This window comes from Lampris incognitus, chromosome 5 (genome assembly GCF_029633865.1).
Source record: "Lampris incognitus isolate fLamInc1 chromosome 5, fLamInc1.hap2, whole genome shotgun sequence".
In the NCBI taxonomy this organism is placed as follows: domain Eukaryota; kingdom Metazoa; phylum Chordata; class Actinopteri; order Lampriformes; family Lampridae; genus Lampris; species Lampris incognitus.
Window position 1 is genome coordinate 53,610,403 of NC_079215.1, and position 19,567 is coordinate 53,629,969.

General features: G+C 45.8%; 1 protein-coding gene across 1 annotated transcript in view; it reads left to right on the plus strand.

Moving 5' to 3' along the window:
* Positions 1-25: 25 nt before the first annotated feature.
* wdr19 (WD repeat domain 19) overlaps positions 26-19,567 on the plus strand; it is a 43,812-nt gene continuing 24,270 nt past the window's right edge. Inside the window, exons 1-9 of the mRNA XM_056279540.1 lie at positions 26-89; positions 14,860-14,951; positions 16,724-16,789; positions 16,925-17,050; positions 17,540-17,655; positions 17,779-17,894; positions 18,288-18,368; positions 18,928-19,040; positions 19,290-19,463. Of these exons, the coding sequence (XP_056135515.1) occupies positions 39-89; positions 14,860-14,951; positions 16,724-16,789; positions 16,925-17,050; positions 17,540-17,655; positions 17,779-17,894; positions 18,288-18,368; positions 18,928-19,040; positions 19,290-19,463 (935 nt within the window). The 5' untranslated portion in view covers positions 26-38. The remainder of the gene's footprint in view (positions 90-14,859; positions 14,952-16,723; positions 16,790-16,924; positions 17,051-17,539; positions 17,656-17,778; positions 17,895-18,287; positions 18,369-18,927; positions 19,041-19,289; positions 19,464-19,567) is intronic.

Consider the following 19,567-nt stretch of genomic DNA (forward strand, 5'->3'; position numbering starts at 1 on the left):
CCTGGTTTCATAGTGTTTTGCGTGTTGAGCTGGAGAGGATGACGTCCATCGCCTCGCAACGTTCGACCAGAACTAGAGTTAGATCACCAGTGAGTAATCTAACCGGAAAATTCAGTTAGTCAGCATCGTCCCCTCTCAGAAATAACTCATTGTGTATTTAAGGGGTAAAGACCCAAGTTTGAAAGATGGGCACTTTAATTAATTTTTCAAGGCTTTGGGTGTGAGGTAGAGAGAAGTCTGGAAAAAGTGCTGTCTTTTTTTCTTTTTTTGCTTATGTCTGTGTTTTCCTTGAGAAGGTGTGACACAAATATGAATACACACACACAGACATGCGAGCGTTCAGCTCCTGTTTCTGCTGACGGGGACGAGGGAATGAGGGAGACACTGTCAACGCCGTTCGGACGCCTTGTGGTTTTACTCGCTCTCTCTCTCTCTCTCACAAAACAGTTCCAGGGAGCTCGTTTTTATGCTAATTCAATAAGTTCACTGTTATTTTATGCTGCAGCTATTCAATACTGAGACCTCCTTTCCTCCTCCTCTCTCTCTCTCTCTCTCGCTCTTCACTTTAACTCTTTCCACTTTCACTCTGTCTCACTCGCTCTGTCTCTCTGTCTTTCTCTCTGTCACTGTCTCTCGCTCTCTCACGCTCACTCTCTCTGTCTGTCTCTGTCGCTCTGTCTCTCTTGCTCTGTCTCTCTGTCTTTCTCTCTGTCTCTCGCTCTCTCACGCTCACTCTCTCTGTCTGTCTCTGTCGCTCTGTCTCTCTTGCTCTGTCTCTCTGTCTTTCTCTCTGTCTCTCGCTCTCTCACGCTCACTCTCTCTGTCTGTCTCTGTCGCTCTGTCTCTCTTGCTCTGTCTCTCTGTCTTTCTCTCTGTCTCTCGCTCTCTCACGCTCACTCTCTCTTGCTCTGTCTCTCTGTCGCTCTGTCTCTCTGTCTTTCTCTCTGTCTCTCGCTCTCTCACTCTCACTCTCTCTTGCTCTGTCTCTCTGTCGCTCTGTCTCTCGCTCTCTCACGCTCACTCTCTCTGTCTTTCTCTGTCGCTCTCTCTCGCTCTGTCTCTTGGTCGCTCTGTCTCTGTCTCTCTGTCGCTCTCTCTCTTGCTCTGTCTCTTGGTCACTCTCTCGCTCTCTCTGTCTCTCTCACTCTCTCGCTCTGTCTGTCTCTCTCTCTCTCTCCCTCTCTTTGTCAGCGTCTCTTGCGACTTTTGACACAATCAGCACAACATTGTGAACACTTTTATGATAGCTACTGCTAACACCATATCTCAATGTCCGCATCTTGCCATCATGCTGCATCTCATTGTGGTTGGTTTGTAGCCATGTGTGTGTGTGTGTGTGTGTGTGTGTGTGTGTGTGTGTGTGTGTGTGTGTGTGTGTGTGTGTGCGTCTAACTTGTGCCATTCCATATCTACCGTTAGTATACTGTGGTTAGATGCATTTCACACTCTTGTTTTCAGTGTTATTCTGTTATTGCTTCTTGGGTGGGTTTCCACGAATACCAACCACATACCACCGTCTCCTGCATGTTCCCGGATGCGTGTGCTACCTCAGCCTTTTCTTCTTTTGACTTTCCATTTTGACCCGCGTTTCACTCCATATAATTTGTCGAATGCTGCATGTTTCGGCATGGGGTTTACAGCATCACTAGTCAGAAGAATGATCATCTTTATGCGAACTGCTATTCTGTAAAAACCTCATGACTGTCATCGGCTGATTCCAGTATTGATTCTGCCTGGCCTCGTTCGTGGAGGTCACAGTGCAGGACTGGCTTATAATGTGTTTTTGTGCAAGGTTTGGATGGACTTTCCTATGTGACAGCTTCCTTTTTCCAGTCAGTTTTCTCCATCCATTCTAAGTCTGTGTTGTGTGTGTGTGTATGTGTGTGTGTGTGTGTGTGTGTGTGTGTGCGTGCGTGTGTGTGTGTGCATACGCATGAGCGTGCGTGCGTTCGAGTGTTCAGGGATTGCAGGGACTTTATTTTTATCTCAAATGAGAATCTTTCCCCCTCCTCTCTCAGAATCTTCAATTCCCTACAGCTTTTTCCTCATCCCCTTTTTTTCCATTTCATCAGCACAACTCATCCACATCAGCATACGCACCTACACACGCCGTCGTTTTAGAGAACAGAATTAGATACCAGCACAGAATGGTGAATAGGCCATATGGTCAAACCATTTATTTAATAATGTTTGTTATTGGGATTTGATGAGAACAAAAAAATGTATGAGAAACGAGGCCTACTAAAACTGAAATAACGCTACACAGTCCTGTGGGTGGGTGTGTCTCTATTGTTACTGTATGTACCGAGCATGAGGAGGGGGGGGGTAGTGTAACAACCACGGATGGCTAGCCTTGCTAGCCCTTGGCTAACAGGTAGGACTCCTTAGCTGACTGGTTAGTGCAGTCGCACGGGTTCGCTTCCCAGCTGCAGCGGTGGTTCCCGGCTGCCCCCAGAATTCGCTACATTGAAATGGTCCGACCCGTTAGCTAACTGGCTAGCGAGTCTACTCATTCATGATCGTTAGCTACCCCCCCCCCCCCTTCGGGAAGTACGTCCCCGCGCTTCAGCATATCAGCTCCCTCACGCCTCCGGGCGCACGCGCTTCTGATGGCCTCATGGTCTCACTGTCCCACTGCTGACACCAATGTAGTGAATCCTGGGGGCAACAGGGACGCGAACCCAGGTCTCCCGCACCACAGGCAACTGTGCTAACCAGTCAACTAAAGGGTCCGACCCGTTAGCCAAGGGCTAGTGAGTCTAGTCATCCGTGGTTGTTACATGTATATGGCAGGAAATGTCAGGGAAAGTATCATACATGCGTAAGTGCAATATTGCCTTGTGCCACAAACACTATGTTGTTGCCTAAATTGCTTGTTTCCTTCTTGAGTGTTTGCTTTTATTCTCGGCATATTGGTTTGTCCCATTCCCAGATAGCAGACGTATTTGGGCCTAATCTGGGGCACTTTTTGTACTTACGGCTCAGTTACGGCACTGGCAACTGTTCTGTGGGCCAGACGTGGCCCAAATGTCATAAGCCAGGCCTGACTTGGGTTACGGCAAGTGTTGCGCGAGCCAGACATGGCCCAAATGTAATGAACCGGGCTTGACTTGGGTTACAGCACATACTATGTGAGCCAGATGTGGCCCATATAATACTACGCGGTGCCAGATATAGGCCATATAATACTATGTGGTGCCAGATGTGGGCCATATAATACTATGTGGTGCCAGATGTGGGCCCATATAATACTATGTGGTGCCAGATGTGGGCCATATAAGGTGGCCCTGTGGCTGAGTTGAGGCAGCCACACTCACCCTGAGTCAACGCCGTCATCCAAGGCCAAATGTGAGCCGTAAGATAACTGCAGATGTGGGCCATGTTTGGGCCAAAGACTCCTTGCTGTCTGGCTTGTGTCTCTGTGTGTATGAGTGGCTCTCTGTTTGCGTGTCTGTCTCCGGAGTACAGAGAGCAAACTCTTGACAGCGAGACGCAAGGCAGGCGTCCTGTCTGTACTGACAGATCTAGAGATAACACAGCCCCCAGGATGCACCTCACACGCATACAGACACAAACATCCTGATACAAACACACACACACACACACCTACGCACAAACACAGACACACACAAACACGCTCTCGCCGGCGCAGGCAAACAGATGCCTGTTTGAACAAAAACACCCCCCACACACACACACTCTTAAGCACACAGCTTAAAGCAAAAGGGCCCCGGGAGTCGGCGCAGATTGAAACGCCGCAGAAATTTCCCAGCACGACATCTTAAAAGGGAAGACGAGCAGGCAACGCCGTATCCCCTGCCGCCGGTCTGCTGTTTATTCAAGCCTAATGCGCGTCTGTGCCGTTCGGTTTCCCGCCCTTTCAGACCCCGGCCCGCCCGCCCGCTTTAGCCGCGGCACAGCTCACCTGCGATCGCAGCGGGGCGGACGCAGCGCCACCCGTCTGCGCACACGTGTTCAGCAAATCAGGCTCACACGTTCGGAGACCAAATAACTAAATAAATAAATAACTAAATGGGGACATGAATAAAACATCCACACTCGCGCTCACATTCCACATTCCGAATGAAGCAACGTATTCATTGTACATGCTGTAAATAGATATCAACCGCATCTGTATGTATTCCCATGTTGTATTATACTGTACATTATATCGTACCCAGTAAATAAACCGTGTTACTGTTTTGTTGTTTACCTTAAAAAAAAAAGAAAAAAAAAAAAAGGCCTTTGTATCATGAGCGGAGGCGAGGCGTGAGGAGATGGATCGGGACGTCTGTGCCGAGCAACGTGTTACGGTTGCAGTGATTTACAACGCTACAGGTCTGCTCCTCCTTTGGTACCCGCGGTGTGTTGTAACTCCTCTTCACACGGCGGCCGCGGCGCAATGTATGCACACGCTGCTGTGTTTTACTGTTGCTGTCCTTTTTTTATACATTAAAGTCAAGCTGTGGATCAGTCCTTCCTTGTTTTGGTGTTTGTTTGTTTTTTTTTTAGACAATTGCACGAATCTGAATCCACACGCAATTAAATCACGTTTATAGGCAAGACATAACTATTTGTCTCGCATCTATGAGGTTGGGCGCTAATAAATGTTATGCCAAGGTGCACGTATGTGCGCGCGCGCTGTAAATATGTAGGCTATGTGTTTACGTTCAGCGCTCGTGCAGCGCCTCCCGTCGCCGAGGAAGCGCGATAGGGGGCGCGCGCGCGGGGGGAGGCGGGGTGTCGTATCGCGCCTCCGAAAGTTTCGGCGCGATTTATGAGGCGTTCATGGCTGAAGAATAGATTTTAATTAATTCTTTGAACTGGCGGAGGCTCAGAGGTAATATGGACCCTCATTATTCTGAAGTGTGTGTGCGCATGTGAGAGAGAGCGAGAGAGCGCGAGAGGGAGAGCGCGAGCAGGGGCAGCGCTGTGCATCCTCAGCCGTAAACACACCACGGGGAAAGCCTTAAATGAGTGAAACAAGTGCATGAGGAATACTCACCTTTTACAGACGCTCTAACCCGGAGCTCGTAGCCATTCACCGGGTTGCTTCACTCCGTTATTTATAGCAGCGGGGACACTAAATCACAACCAGCTCTGACAAACGACTTGTGCTAGCAGTGAGTAATGACGCCGGTGACCTTGTCTCGCCGCCCGAGCGGCACCCGAGTCCATTAGGTCTGACAGCGGCAGGCGAGAAATGGAAAGTGTTGGGGATGCGGTTAGTCCCGCGGGTTTGTTAGGCGTCCAATTGTAGAAGTAAGCTGCGGGCCACGGCTCGTTTAGAAAGCATGGCGGCCGAGCGCGTACGCAGAGATGCATGCGTACACGCATGGTGCCGTAGTCCATCCGGCACACCTAACGAGGCCGTTACCGCTAATGAAGGCCGATGGGGAATTTATCTGGCACGCGCCCGTTCAGGTACCGACACCCACTGCCACTTACAATTCCACGCGGGGAACGACCGATCCTCGCATCTCTCATCCAGCCAGAACCACAGCCCCGCGTCCCAGTGTAGGAACTGCTTTTGTTATTCTTGTCGGGCAGGGCTTGGTCGGGCGTCCCTACAGACACAATTGGCTGTGTCTGCGGGTGGGAAGCCGGATGTGGGTATGTGTCCTGGTTACTGCACTAGCACCTCCTCTGGTCGGTCGGGGCACCCATTCGGGGGGGGGGGAACTGGGCGCTACGACGCGCTACGCCCCCCTGGTGAAACTCCTCACTGTCAGGTGAAAAGAAGCGGCTGGCGACTCCACATGTATCGGAGGAGGCACGTGGTAGTCTGCAGCCCTCCCTGGGTTGGCAGAGGGGGTGGATCAGGGACCGGGACACCTCGAAGGAGTGGGGTAATTGGCCGGATACAACTGGGAAGAAAAGGGGGGAAAAGTCAAAAATAAAATAACATTCCCTTTACCATTTAAGTCGATATTTCCATGTCTCTTCAGCGTTGGAAGCATTTCAGGGCTTTCTGAGAGTGCCTATGGGTCCACAAATCTTTGTTTTTGTGGTCATTCATTTTAAAAAGAACAGACTGGAGGGTGTATCCCAGCTTTTGAGACATCATGGTGCAGTTGAAAGTCATTCGGCGCATGTAGGCCTACTTATTATGAGACTTTTATTACATTTTCATCAATCTGTTATGTTGTAAGGTGCAAGATGATGCACCTTTCTCCTTATGTGTTTGTAATTCTCACAGACAGAATTTCAAGGTACAACTGAAGTCGGGGCTGTGTCCTCTTTAATGGTGTTGGTGTATAGTATAGTATCTGCTGTTTGCAGATGGTGTCTTTCTACTGGCTGCAGATGAACAGCAGAAGGGTTTGCTGCCAGATGTGGTGCTGTTGGGATGAGGGTCAGACCCTTCAAATCCAAAGCCTTGTTCTCTCAGTTGGCCTGATTTCAGTTATGGTAGCAACAGGCTCCTGGCAGAGACCGAAGGAATAACATTGTGGATATTAAGTGTAAGAAATCAGGCTCACCATCTATGTTAGAGTAAGAGGTTCAGTTATCTTGAAGATTTTTGCAAAGAAAAACAAAAAACCCTACAGTTCTTCTATAAATTAAGAGGAGTCTGTTATGATCGTCCAGCCATCTGACAAGGATGCCCCCTGGTGCCCCAGTGAAAGGCAATACTGGCTCCATCATATAAGCAGGCAATGTAAAGGGTAAACCAAGACCACTCTGAGGGGTCACTGATTGGGAATACTGTGGGATTCTCCAGAAGGAACTGGAGGAATATGGTGTGCAAAGGGACGTTGCCTCTTGGATCCTGACTGAGATCAGTAGCAATAAAAGTTGACTACGGCCCCTGAGAAAAGTCAGACACCATAATGATGGGAAATGCCATAAAACAGCTTTACCATGCCAAAGTCATAGACTAATTCCCATCAAGCTATGTGGCCTTCCTATTGCCAGACCTGTTTTTGTTTTTGTTTTTTACAGTAAATTAGGAATGGAGAGTGTGAGTCATCATACAATTCTGAATGAATAGTTTGGGCTGTGTAAATCAAATGAGCATGCTTGTATATTTAAATATTAGGGGTCTATCTTTGAGAGGTACCAACCCAGATAGCAGACACATTTGGGCCTAATCTGTGGCACTTTTGGTACTTACAGCTCAGTTACGGCCCTGGCAACTGTTGTGTGGGCCAGATGTGGCCCAAATGTCATAAGCCGGGCCTGACTTGGGTTACAGCAAGTGTTGTGTGGGCCAGACATGGCCCAAATGTAATGAACCGGGCTTGACTTGGGTTACAGCACATACTATGTGGGCCAGATGTGGGCCATATAAGGTGGACCTGACCTGTGGCTGAGTTGAGGCAGCCACACTCACCCTGAGTCTACGCCATCATTCAAGGCCAAATGTGGCCTGTAAGATAACCGCAGATGTGGGCCATACTGGAGCCAAACATTCTTTGCTATCTGGGAAATGTATCTGGTTCCTCTGTACGCTGATGTTTGGAGACCTGGCACATAGCCTGCCATCAAGAGTATGTCATTTAATTATGCAGCTCTCCAGACGTCATCCTGTACTGACTCTTCAGGGAGGCTAACCATTGATGGTCCCAAGGTTGTGGGGTTTCAGAACTGCCTTTCGTGGTGTCCTCTCGATGGAAGTGATGTTGCTAGTCATTATGTTTCCATGTCAGCATGCATCTTGAAGACAAACTGGCTGGTGAACACCTGCCATCATTGGCAGACCGCACTGAAACACATTCAAGTTAAATATATCTGTCCCAATTCTCAGAAAGGGCTTCCAGCTGCAAAATCCTTGTTTTTATATTTGTGGAGGAATAATCGCAAGAGCAGACGCGATTGGTGACCCCCTGAAATACTTGCCGTCCTCAAAGTGGCATCAAACCGCAGGGTCAGCTAAAGAGCAGCACCCCTATAGAGCTGGTAAGGGCTTGAGTGTGTCTGTCGAGGACATTTTATCAGGACTGATGATTGCAAGGACTGAACCTTGGCCCTCTGATTGAAGGACAGTCTCGACTCACAGTGTCACCTTGCCACCGTAATACATTACATAAGCAACCAATGACCTATGTCCTCTAATGGCTGACATTCACTCCGTCCTTACCCATACCAGGATTTATACTGAACTGGGGTTAAAAAAAGAAACTCTTATTCCCTTCCTTTACCCTGAGCTTTGACCTTATCCTGCTCCAATAACACTCATCACCCCACTTTTTTTCCCTTCTTTTTTATTATTATAATTATTATTATCACCACTCTTTTTATTTTGCTTGTTTTTGTGTAATGTGCAGTGCATTTCTTTTTCATATACAAAATCCTTCCATCCATCCATTATCCAAACCGCTTATCCTGCTCACAGGGTCGCGGGGATGCTGGAGCCTGTCCCAGCAGTCATTGGGCGGCAAGCGGGGAGACACCCTGGCCAGGCCGCCAGGCCATCACAGGGATTCATATACAAAATGTGTTTAATAAATAACGTTTAATTGACTGAGTGGGGTTGCCTTAAGATTTGAGATTGGGATTCAAGTCTTAGAGGTTGGATAAACTGAAGATTGCAATTGTCTCCTTTCTGGAAAATAGTATAAACAATGTGAAAAAAATTGGACTCTCATATAAAAGTTGTGATACGTAATTTTGACTGACATAAGTTTGCTTGCAGATCGTTTCCCCCAGAGCTATTAATTCAGAACTGCCCATTTCTGCTCCTTAGTGGCCATAATGCAGAACTACACGCCAGCATTAATGGCTCGAGGAGGTGTGAGCTTCTTATGACCCTTTTTTGAGACATATTCTTGTGCTTATAGTTACCTCCACCCATCCATTAGCCAAACCGCTCACCCTGACCCAGGGTCGCGTGGAAGGTGGAGCCCATCCCAGCAGTCATTGCGCCGCAGTCGGGGAGACACCCTGGACACCAAATAAATATTTCGTGCTAATTAAGATGGAGCAAGCTTAACATTTTTAATAAAAATTTGTATAGTGTGAAATCCTTTATTGCTCAATCAATTTATTTTTCCTCATAAATCTCAAAGGACCATTGCTGGTACACACTGACCACCCCCCCAATTCACCATATTTGTTTATTCCTATCAAACGGGGGGGGGGGGCATTCTAAATTACATTTCAAATGCCCTGTAAGGAAAAGAAAAAAGGTTCATGCTGTTATTGTTTAATTTTTTTTGTGTTTGTTTTTGTTATCATGAAATAAGAAACGTTTGACGAGGCGTTCAGTTGAAAAGCCCAGCTGAGACGGAGGGCAGGTAGAATCAATAAGGCAATATCGGCGATTGTTTCCTGGGTCCAGCAAGCTGTGGATGCTGTCCAAATTCATCTTTCTTTCATCGCTCAAGTGAGAACCTGCGGGGTGAATATTAAACAGGGTGGAGCAATTCCTTTGTCCAAATGGCAAAGTTACAGCTGCAATTTACCCAGTTTGCTTCGGGGTACAGTTTATGATTTTATCAATAACCAGCCAACTGGTGTAACAGGAGCGACGTGGCGTCAGCCCACACTGCCACCTCCCCATTCCTGCATACTGAATGTGTTGGGCCTGCTGTCACGAAACCTGCTTGATTGTTTTGGTTGCTGGGTTGCTATCTCTATTTAGCTGACAGAATGCCTTATATATATATATATATATATGAGTTGGGGAGAAAAGGGGTGGAAATTTAAAAAAAAAGGATCAAAAAGTAGTTACAGCAATCCATTCATTTTTTTATATAGAACTACATCAACATTGCAGTAGTACAGCATAACATTGTTCATTACCGTCTGAGCTACTTGATTTAATGCACCTCCTCCCTCCCACCCACCCACCCACCCCCACCCCCTCCAGCAAAGACCATGTCTACACCTGCAGGTCAGCTAAGTCCTGCAGGGAGCTCATGAAAAGCACAGCGAGGAAAAGTGCCCTGAAGGCTGGCATCTCTCCTGGGGTCCCGCAGACTCTGTAAACACCTCGAACAGATGCAAAAGTGCCTTGAGGTGATCCAGGCAATAAAGGTTGCTGGCTCTGCATTTTTAACCCAGGAAAAAGAAAAAAAATCTTTTCACCAATTATCAACACACTTCCTGTTCCACACACGCTTGCCAGCAAAATTACCTTGCGTCAGAAAGGATGCTTTTTCTTGAGATTTTACTCTCTGGCCTGATATTCTCATCCAATGCAAAAGCCCATGCCATAAAAGTGATTTGGTAACCTTATGGGGTACCAGTGTACAGAAGCCTAATGCATTCACTTGAGAAAAAATTATGTTTGCCCTGTTTATCTGAATGTTGATTTGGTAACCTTGCTACCAATGAACAGAAGCATAATTTATTCAGTTGAGAAAAAATATGTGTGCCGCATTTTCCCACTCTTCTGAGCCGTCCCGATCGCTGCTCCAACCCCCTTCCGCTGTGAGCCGAGGAGGCCTGCAGACTACCACATGCTTCCTCCGACACATGTGGAGTCGCCAGCCGCTTCTTTTCACCTGACAGTGAGGAGCTTCGCCACGCTATTCCCCCCAGTCCCCCCCCCCAAAACAGATGCTCCAACCGACCAGAAGAGGCGCTAGTGCAGCGACCAGGACACATACCCACATCCGGCTTCCCACCCGCAGACACAGCCAATTGTGCAGTTGTGTCTGCAGGGAGGCCCGACCAAGTAACATAGGGATTCGAACTGGCGAGCCCCATGTTGGTGGCCAAGGGTAGACTGCTACGCTACCTTCCCCCCTTTATTTCCTCCCCAATTGCACTTGGCCAATTAGTACCCCACTCTCTGCACCACCCCCTCTGCCGAGCCAGGGAGGGCTGCAGACTACCACATGCCTCCTCCTATACATGTGGACTCGCCAACCGCTTCTTTTTACCTGACAGTGAGGAGTTTCGCCAGGGGAGTCGCACGTGGGAGGATCACACTGTTCCCACCAGAGGAGGCGCTAGTCCAGCGACCAGGACACAAACCCACATCTGGCTTCCCACCTGCAGACACGGCCAATCGTGTCTGTAGGGACGCCCGAATCAAGCCGGAAGTAACACAGGGATTCGAACCGGCGATCCCCGTGTTGGTAGGCAACGGAATAGACCGCCACACCACCCGTGGTTTTTAAAGAGAATACAAGTAGTGATATACAGTAATCCCCAGATTCAGCTGTGTATGTTTCAAGTGTCAAAGGACCCCACATATAGTTGTAACAAAACACACAACCAATACTTCTATGAGCAGGTTGCTCAAGAAGTACAAAGATGTTGGATTGCAGTCTCACTCTTTTTTATCTGGGGGGGGAAAATGGGCTGGCTGTTGCTGGCTTGTTGCGCCATTCTAGTTTATTTTTGAATGTGCTTTATTGATATTCTATGGTGGGGGGTCTCAGTTCTTCCTCTGATTTGAGAGCAGAGCCACACAGCTAGTGTGGACCCCTGGAGGTGCTTAGGGTTAAGGTATGTTGGGTATAAGGTGGATAAAGGATCACCCACCTCTATCCACTTTTCAAACCACGCGGCTGTCTAGCACCCTCCCAGAGCCTTTGGATGATTGCTTAGGGATGCTGTTATAACGTGTGCAAGGTAAAGCCATATCTCCTCTAAAGAACTGATAAAAAAAAAAGTATAATGAAATGTTGTGCCTCAGCTAAATGACGCCAAAAAGCTCTCTGTAAGGATTCTCAACTCTTCCTTGGTTACGGGTGTTGTTTGTGTTGCAAAACAGCAAACCGACTTTACTCTTCCTCGTATCTTTTCTGAGGTGCACCAGCGGGTATAAATTCCCCTCTCTCACTGCACCGGCAAAACTGATGCAAAATCTCATTGAAATTTTTCACTTAATGCTTGTTATTGCCAATCACTTTTCCTCTGTCACAACTCGATTTCCTTTCATTTTTCTCTTGTTTTGGTTCACTATGAATTAATTCCCCACTTATCCATTTACCGGGTTGGTCATAGAGAGACATTTGGCTTTACAATCACCCCTTTTCATCATCTGGCAGGCTGTACCCAGCTCCCACCCTGCCAAACACTAGTCCTCCGGTGTTACGTAGTGAAGCTGAACAACTGCCGCATCCCTTGCTGGAGGGGCAGCACAGCCAGATCCTCCACGCCATCACAGCAGACGAGTTCACTCTCTATGAGCCGGAAAATTACTCCATAATATTGCCACAGCAAGGCATCTGGGATGAGCAATGGGCATGGGCCGCAGACATTAGGGGACAGAGGGGGGAGGGAAGAAGCAGAGCACACACCAAAAAAAGATGCATCAAAATTCCCATTACCTCTGGAACTAACCAAAGACATGGTGCCCAGCCACACGAAGTCTTGTTTTGTCATCAGGCGGTCCCTTTGAGAGACCTCCTGTCACAGTTACCCATCGTCTCATTTCTAATGTATTGTAACATCAAAAACAAACACCCGCCAGCAAGCCCCCACAGGCTGAAGAGAGGAGGCTTTTCTTTCTCTTGGCGTTATGAGACAACATGATGCACATCAAAAGGAGACGCAAATTTAAAACTCTCTTTGATTCATCCAAAGGCATGGATTAAAAAAATATTCCTTGGCATTCTAGAAAAATATTTGTGTGGTTAAACTCTGAAAAGACAGCATTGCTTATACATTATAGTCTCTGCATACCAAATTGCCAAACGGAGCTATGCTGAGGTCATTTCACACAATTCAAGAGAAAAAATGTATGTATTGCAAATGTACTTGCTGGTGGTGCGTGTTGGTTTGATTTTTGCCAGCGGGTGTAGTGGACAGAACTTAAATTTGGAAATCAGGAGGTTCCCAATCATCAAGTAATAGGCCTTTAAATGTCAACTGTTGATTTTAGATTTTAACGTGTGACTTTAGTTTAAATTTAAGCTTATTCTTCTCCGGCCTGTGTACACTGTGAATTTTAGCTTACTTTTAGTTATTTTGGCTTTAATCTCTCAGGTTGGGCTGTAAATACTGTAATTTTATAATTCTATGGGGGTTTTGTTTGTTAATTTTTATATATATATATTTTTTTTAGTTTCAACTTAACCTGTTGAAAGATGAAACCATTCCTTTAAGGGCAGGTGGATGAGTGCTGCAGTATGATCCTTTCCGCTGTGTCCTCTTTTACATTCTTCTCCTGGATCGCCACCTTGTCATGGTGGAGAAGCTTGCGTGTACCAATGATCCTAAGAGCTATGCCGTTCGGAGCTTTGCTCCTGGTAGGGTCACCCAAGGCGGACAGGTCAAGGGGGAGGTCCCAGACGAAGTGCAATCCAACAAAGATCCAACGAAGACCTCAACAGCAGAACTGGCAGAAGATGTCTCCAGGTCACAACGGCAGTCAAGGCGGATGAAGGCTGCAACAGAGGGTGGTCCCCAATCGTCTTGGTTCTCCATGCCATTGGACTCTGGCCACCCCCTGCCAAGGACCGTGTGGTGGCTGCAGGTGCATCAGCCACTCCACGTAAAAAGCTGTCACGTGCAGGTGTCCTCCCATTTATGTGGCTCCAGGATCGGCCTGTACGCCCACCTGAGGACCCAGAGGGACCCAGAGGGACCCAGAGGGAGGATGATCATACTCGACCCCAAGTGACCGCTGATGATGATGATCTGGTACACAAACTGTTTACTAGTGTTTTCTATAATGGAAAACACTGCTTTCAAGGGTAGCTGTACAACCTTAGACATGATCTATGATCCAAGATGTTATAACAAGATAGTGTCCCATGCAAGGCAAGGGAAGTGATTCACTGTGCTCTGGTTTTGAGGTTCTGATAATACCAGCAGGATTGTTGTCTACTCACCACAGGTTATCTCCCTAATAATAGTGTGGCTAAAGTGTCACACTGTTATTGAATGACATCAGCTAATAAGGTCAATGAGGTGTCATTATTTAGTTTATGTGTGTTTGTTTTTGTTTGTTTGTTTTAATCTTAGGTCTGGCAGGACTGTCAATCAATTCAGTTCATTTTCGAAAGGGGCTGTTTTCAAAGTTGATATCGTGAAAATTGTTTGGCATAAGCAGGATGTTATTTCCAACCTTTTTCAGAAATCAGTAGACCACATGCTTTGAGATCAGTGGGTGGATGTCGACGACACTTAACATTTTGTGAGCTGCTTGAATAAAAAACGGATTTGTAATTTGTGATAATGGGCTATTCAAATAAAATTGACTTGACTCTCTCTCTCTCTCTCTCTCTCTCTCTCTCTCTCTCTCTCTCTCACTCACACACACACACACACACACACACACACACACACACACACACACACACACACACACACTGATATAAGGATGATTGCCTATTTTCTGGATAAGGATTTATATTGTGATATTAGATATCCATAACGCTCGTCCCTGGATTTGAACCGAATTGAATTGAATTGAAATGAACAGAACCGAGACGTCGTGATGGTTTGGGCACATCTCATTGGATAACGACTGTTGCTATGACATCGCTTGGGCTTCTTCAGACGCTCAGGAGTGAAGCATTCTGGGATACGCACAACTGTTGCTGTGAAGATGTTCGCTGAAAGGCGAGATTAAACATATTTTTTTTTTAAAATGAAGGTCGGTGCCGTAAAACAGTGCAGCCTACTGCCTAGTTGTCGTTTAACATGCTGCTTTATCATTCCCGAGCTTGTTTTAGGTTAATACGCTATAACGTTACCCTCAAACGGTAACTACCGCACACTCAGGTGGCTAGCTAACGTCTAACATTAGCTTTACCAACTGGTTTGCGAGCTGACGAGTTAACTCTGGGTCTGTTTGTTAGCTTTTTTTAAGGCTATCTAGCTTATCGACGACATCGTTATAGTCACCATTCAAAGAGACATATTTTATCGCCACAATTCCACCTTTACAACTTAGGTACGCGGATAATTGGCGCCTGGTCGTTAACGTCTGTCCTTTCCCCCTGTCCACAGCGTGTTTTCACCCTCACGGACAGAGCTTGGTCCGGTTCCAGTCTACTGTACAAATGGCAGAAAAGTCTTGGAAATTATATCGCTGTCGCTGGGTGAGTGGCTGTAGTAGAGGAGCGCATCCCTGTTGGGAAGCTGTTTGTATGTACAACTGCTCGACCAGATGCTGTCGACAGTTCATCCAATTGATTAAGATCTTTGCATTTTGTATGGAAGAGCTGCTTCCTTTTTTTTTCTTTCCCTCTGCTACTTATGCTTTTCATACTATTTCCACGATTTTGTCATTATATGATCTGTAGGTGCGTCTCAAAAAATTAGAATATTGTGGAAAAGTTCATTATTTTTCATAATTTAATTCAAAAAGTGAAACTTGAATATATTCTAGATTCGTTGCACATAAAGTGAAATATGTCAAGCCTTTTTTGTTTTAATCTTGATTATTACGGCTTATAGCTTATGAAAATCAAAAATCCAGTATCTCAAAATATTAGAATATTACGTAAGACCAATCAAAAAAAGGATTTGTAATACAGAAATGTCGACCTTCTGAAAAGTATGTTCATTTATACACTCAATACTTGGTCGGGGCGCCTTTTGCACAAATTACTGCATCAGTGCGGCGTGGCATGGAGGCAATCAGCCTGTGGCACTGCTGAGGTGTTATGGAAGCCCAGGTTGCTTTGATAGCGGCCCTCAGCTCGTCTGCATTGTTGGGTCTGGTGTTTCTCATCTTCCTCTTGACAATTCCCCATAGATTCTCTATGGGGTTCAGATCAGGCGAGTTGGCTGGCCAATTGAGCACAGTAATACCATGGTAGTTTTGGCACTGTGGGCAGGTGCCAAGTCCTGCTGGAAAATGAAATCAGCATCTCCATAAAGCTTGTCAGCAGACGGAAGCATGAAGTGCTCTAAATCTCCTGGTAGACGGCTGCGTTGACTCTGGGCTTGATGAAACACAGTGGACCAACACCAGCAGATGACATGGCACTCCAAATCATTACTGACGGTGGAAACTTCACACTGGACTTCAAGCAACTTGGATTTGGTGCCTCTCCACTCTTCCTCCAGACTCTGGGACCTTGATTTCCAAATGAAATGCAACATTTACTTTCATCTGAAAAGAGGACTTTGGACCACTGACCAACGGTCCAGTTCTTTTTCTCCTTAGCCCAGGTAAGATGCTTCTGACGTTGTCTCTGGTTCAGGAGTGGCTTGACACTAGGAATGTGACACTTGTAGCCCAGTTCCTGGGCACGTCTGTGCGTGGTGGCTCTTGATGCACTGACTCCAGCCTCACTCCACTCCTTGTGAAGCTCCCCGAAGTTCTTGAATCGGCTTCGCTTGGCAATCCTCTCAAGGCTGCGGTCATCCCTGTTGCTTATGCACCTTTTCCTACCACATGTTTCCCTTCCAGTCAACTTTCCATGGATATGCTTTGATACAGCACTCTGCGAACAGCCAGCCCTTTCAGCAATGACCTTCTGTGGCTTATGGGGTATTGTTAAGAGGAAGATGAGAGACACCAGACCCAACCATGCAGATGAGCTGAAGGCAGAAGGTCGACATTTCTGTATTATAAATCCTTTTTTTTTGATTGGTCTTATGTAATATTCTAATATTTTGAGATACTGGATTTTTAAGCCGTAATCATCAAGATTAAAACAAAAAAAGGCTTGACATATTTCACTTTATGTGTAATGAATCTAGAATATATTAAAGTTTCACTTTTTGAATTAAATTATGAAAATAATGAACTTTTCCACAATATTCTAATTTTTTGAGATGCACCTGTATGTGATCAACCTATCTAATCAACTTCCTTGCTTGACTAATAAAACTCATTCTGTGTTATACATGTCTCATTCAGAAATGACAACTCATTGAAAATATTTGATCGACATGGACAGAAAAGGAATGAACTTAACCTTCCCGGGTACGTATAAGAATATTTCTATTTTAGATGTTGCTATGTATTATTTTAGTTTGGTGTTTATATTGTAAAATGTGTTGTGCCGATTAGCTATTGTTCTTTCTCCCCCATCGCTCTTTGTCTTGCTTTTTATCACAGCCGCTGTGTGGCAATGGACTGGGATAAGGATGGGGACATTCTGGCAGTGATAGCTGAAAAGTCCAGCTCCATCTACCTCTGGGATGCCAGTGTCAATAAGACATCCCAGATAGACAGTGGCATGAGGTAGGCCTGGCCCACCCAAAGAGGAACACCCAAATACTTCTTTTTTTTTTGTCAGTACCAATAAGTACCAAACTGAACTATAATGCTGTTAGTAAACAATATGGAGCAAATTGTTTTGTCCTCTTTCAATTCCTCTGACATACAAATCTGGTTTATAACTAATTGAATGTTCTTCCTTTAGCTTCCATATAGTTACATACTTAAACCATTCTTCTACAGTTATCAAATGAAGATAATTGAGATGTGATAGGAAAGGCAAGGAAGAAAATTGTCTTTTATTACTGATGTGATACACACAGCTCTTGGATTAGGTATGTATGCTAGTGTAAGTACTGGGGAATTCTCCAATTATCCATTTCCCATTATCCAGTTCAAATCCCTAGGTCCAACTGGAGGTGCACAACAGATCCATGGGCTGTTGTTTTTAATTAGCATCCAAGACATCAGTTAGCCTTAGTTTCTTTCCTAACTTTGTGTATTTTTCAATAGAGATCAGATGTCCTTCATCCTGTGGTCAAAAACCAGTCCACTGTTAGCAGTTGGAACGTCTAAAGGAAACCTGTTAATCTACAATCAACAGACCTCACGCAAGATCCCTGTGCTGGGTAATATGCCGATGCACATGTTACTTTTGTGTGGTTACCGAATTTGCTTTCCTTTTCACTTATATTCATTCTTTCTCTGATCCCCCATCATACATACACATATTCATCCTACTCATGTACCAGGTAAGCACACCAAGAGAATCACATGTGGATGTTGGAGCACTGAGAATTTGCTGGCCCTCGGCAGTGAAGACCGCTCACTGAGCATTAGCAACCATGAGGGGGACACCATCCGACAGGTATACATACACACACGCACCTGCAGGCAGGCTCACCCACATGCATAGACACACAAGCACCCCTCATGCTGTTCATATAACTCTCATACCATTGCCTTACTGTGGGTGAACAGGACAATATTCATGCATGCAAGAGATAAAGTATTGCTGATGCAAAAGCTAATACTTGTATTTAGATTTTAGCACTTTTAGTCATTGCAAGACTGTACAGATGAGAGAGAAAGGATGTACATATAAGGTAAAGAGAGAGGGAATTAAACACAGCAAGATTCACTAGATTTGAATCTGAAACATTGCAGTCAGGCCCTTAGCTCATATAGTACAAGCTTATCCAGTCAAACCTATGAATATTTTCCTCTCTCTTTCTCTCTGGCTGCTGTCTGGTCTTGCCAGACATCACTGCGAGGTGAGCCCGCTGACGTCCACTTCTCTGTGATGAAGACGGATGAGAGGTCGTCTCCAGGTGAAAGTACTGTGAGTTTGTTTTTCATTGACTAGAAAAATCCAACAGGGCTACGTGTTCCCGATCAAACTGTTTAAAACCATTCACTGGTAACATTTTATACACCACACTCCTTGATGTTTGTTGTTTTTCTGCCGCTTTCGGTGTGTGTCACACTGTGATAAGTGTTTCCCATACCATAGCCATTAGTGAGTGGTCTACCCGTGCGACCTGAATAGCTTCCCACTAATACAATCCCCCCTCCCCAGCAAAGCAATAATTATCTGGCAGACTTGAAAACCATCAGCACTGTGTGTCCCCGATGACCGGATTGAAAATCTGCTGCTCTTTGTCATTTATGATATCTGGGCAATATCTCTCAGAGGTCAGAATTTTCCTGTTTGCAATTGACCATAATAGTAATTTGGAAAACTATCCCTAATTCCTTTGTTGACTATGAACCAAATGGTGAGAGAATGCTCAGGCTAGACATGCTTTCATGAACATCTGTAAAGTCAGCAAACCAAAACGTCACAGGTAGGAATGTTGTTGTCACACATGTTGATGTGAATATGACCTTTGGCCCCTAAGGTGAGCGTGTCTGTGGGAAAGAAGACCCTGTTCCTTTTTAACCTCAGTGATCCTGAAAATCCCATTGAACTGGCCTTCCAGTCTCGCTACGGAAGCATCGTCTCCTACCGCTGGTAATACACCCACACACACACATTCTCTCTCTCTCTCTCTCTCTCTCTCTCTCTCTCTCTCTCTCTCTCTCTCTCTCTCTCTCACACACCCAACGTATAGCATTGAAAGCAAATAGACATATACATTACATTTAGTTTTCTCTCTCTCTCTCTCTCTCTCTCTCTCTCTCTCTCTCTCTCTCTCTCTCTCTCTCTCTCTCTCTCTCTCTCTCTCTCTCCTGCTTGCCACTATCTCCCACCCTCCTCCAGGTATGGCGATGGTTATATATTGATTGGCTTCTCACATGGCTACTTTGTGGTCATCTCGACCCATATCAGGGAGATAGGCCAGGAGCTGTATCAGGCTCACAACCATAAAGATTGCCTCAACAGTGTGGCCATCTCCTCGTCCTTAAACAAGGCTGCCTCCTGTGGGGATCACAGGTACACAGCCATAGTTTCAAATACGCAATTTTAACAATTCGACATTTTGATTACTGTGTCAAAAGGCTTTAGTCTGACAACTCTGTGTGTGTGTGTGTGTGTGT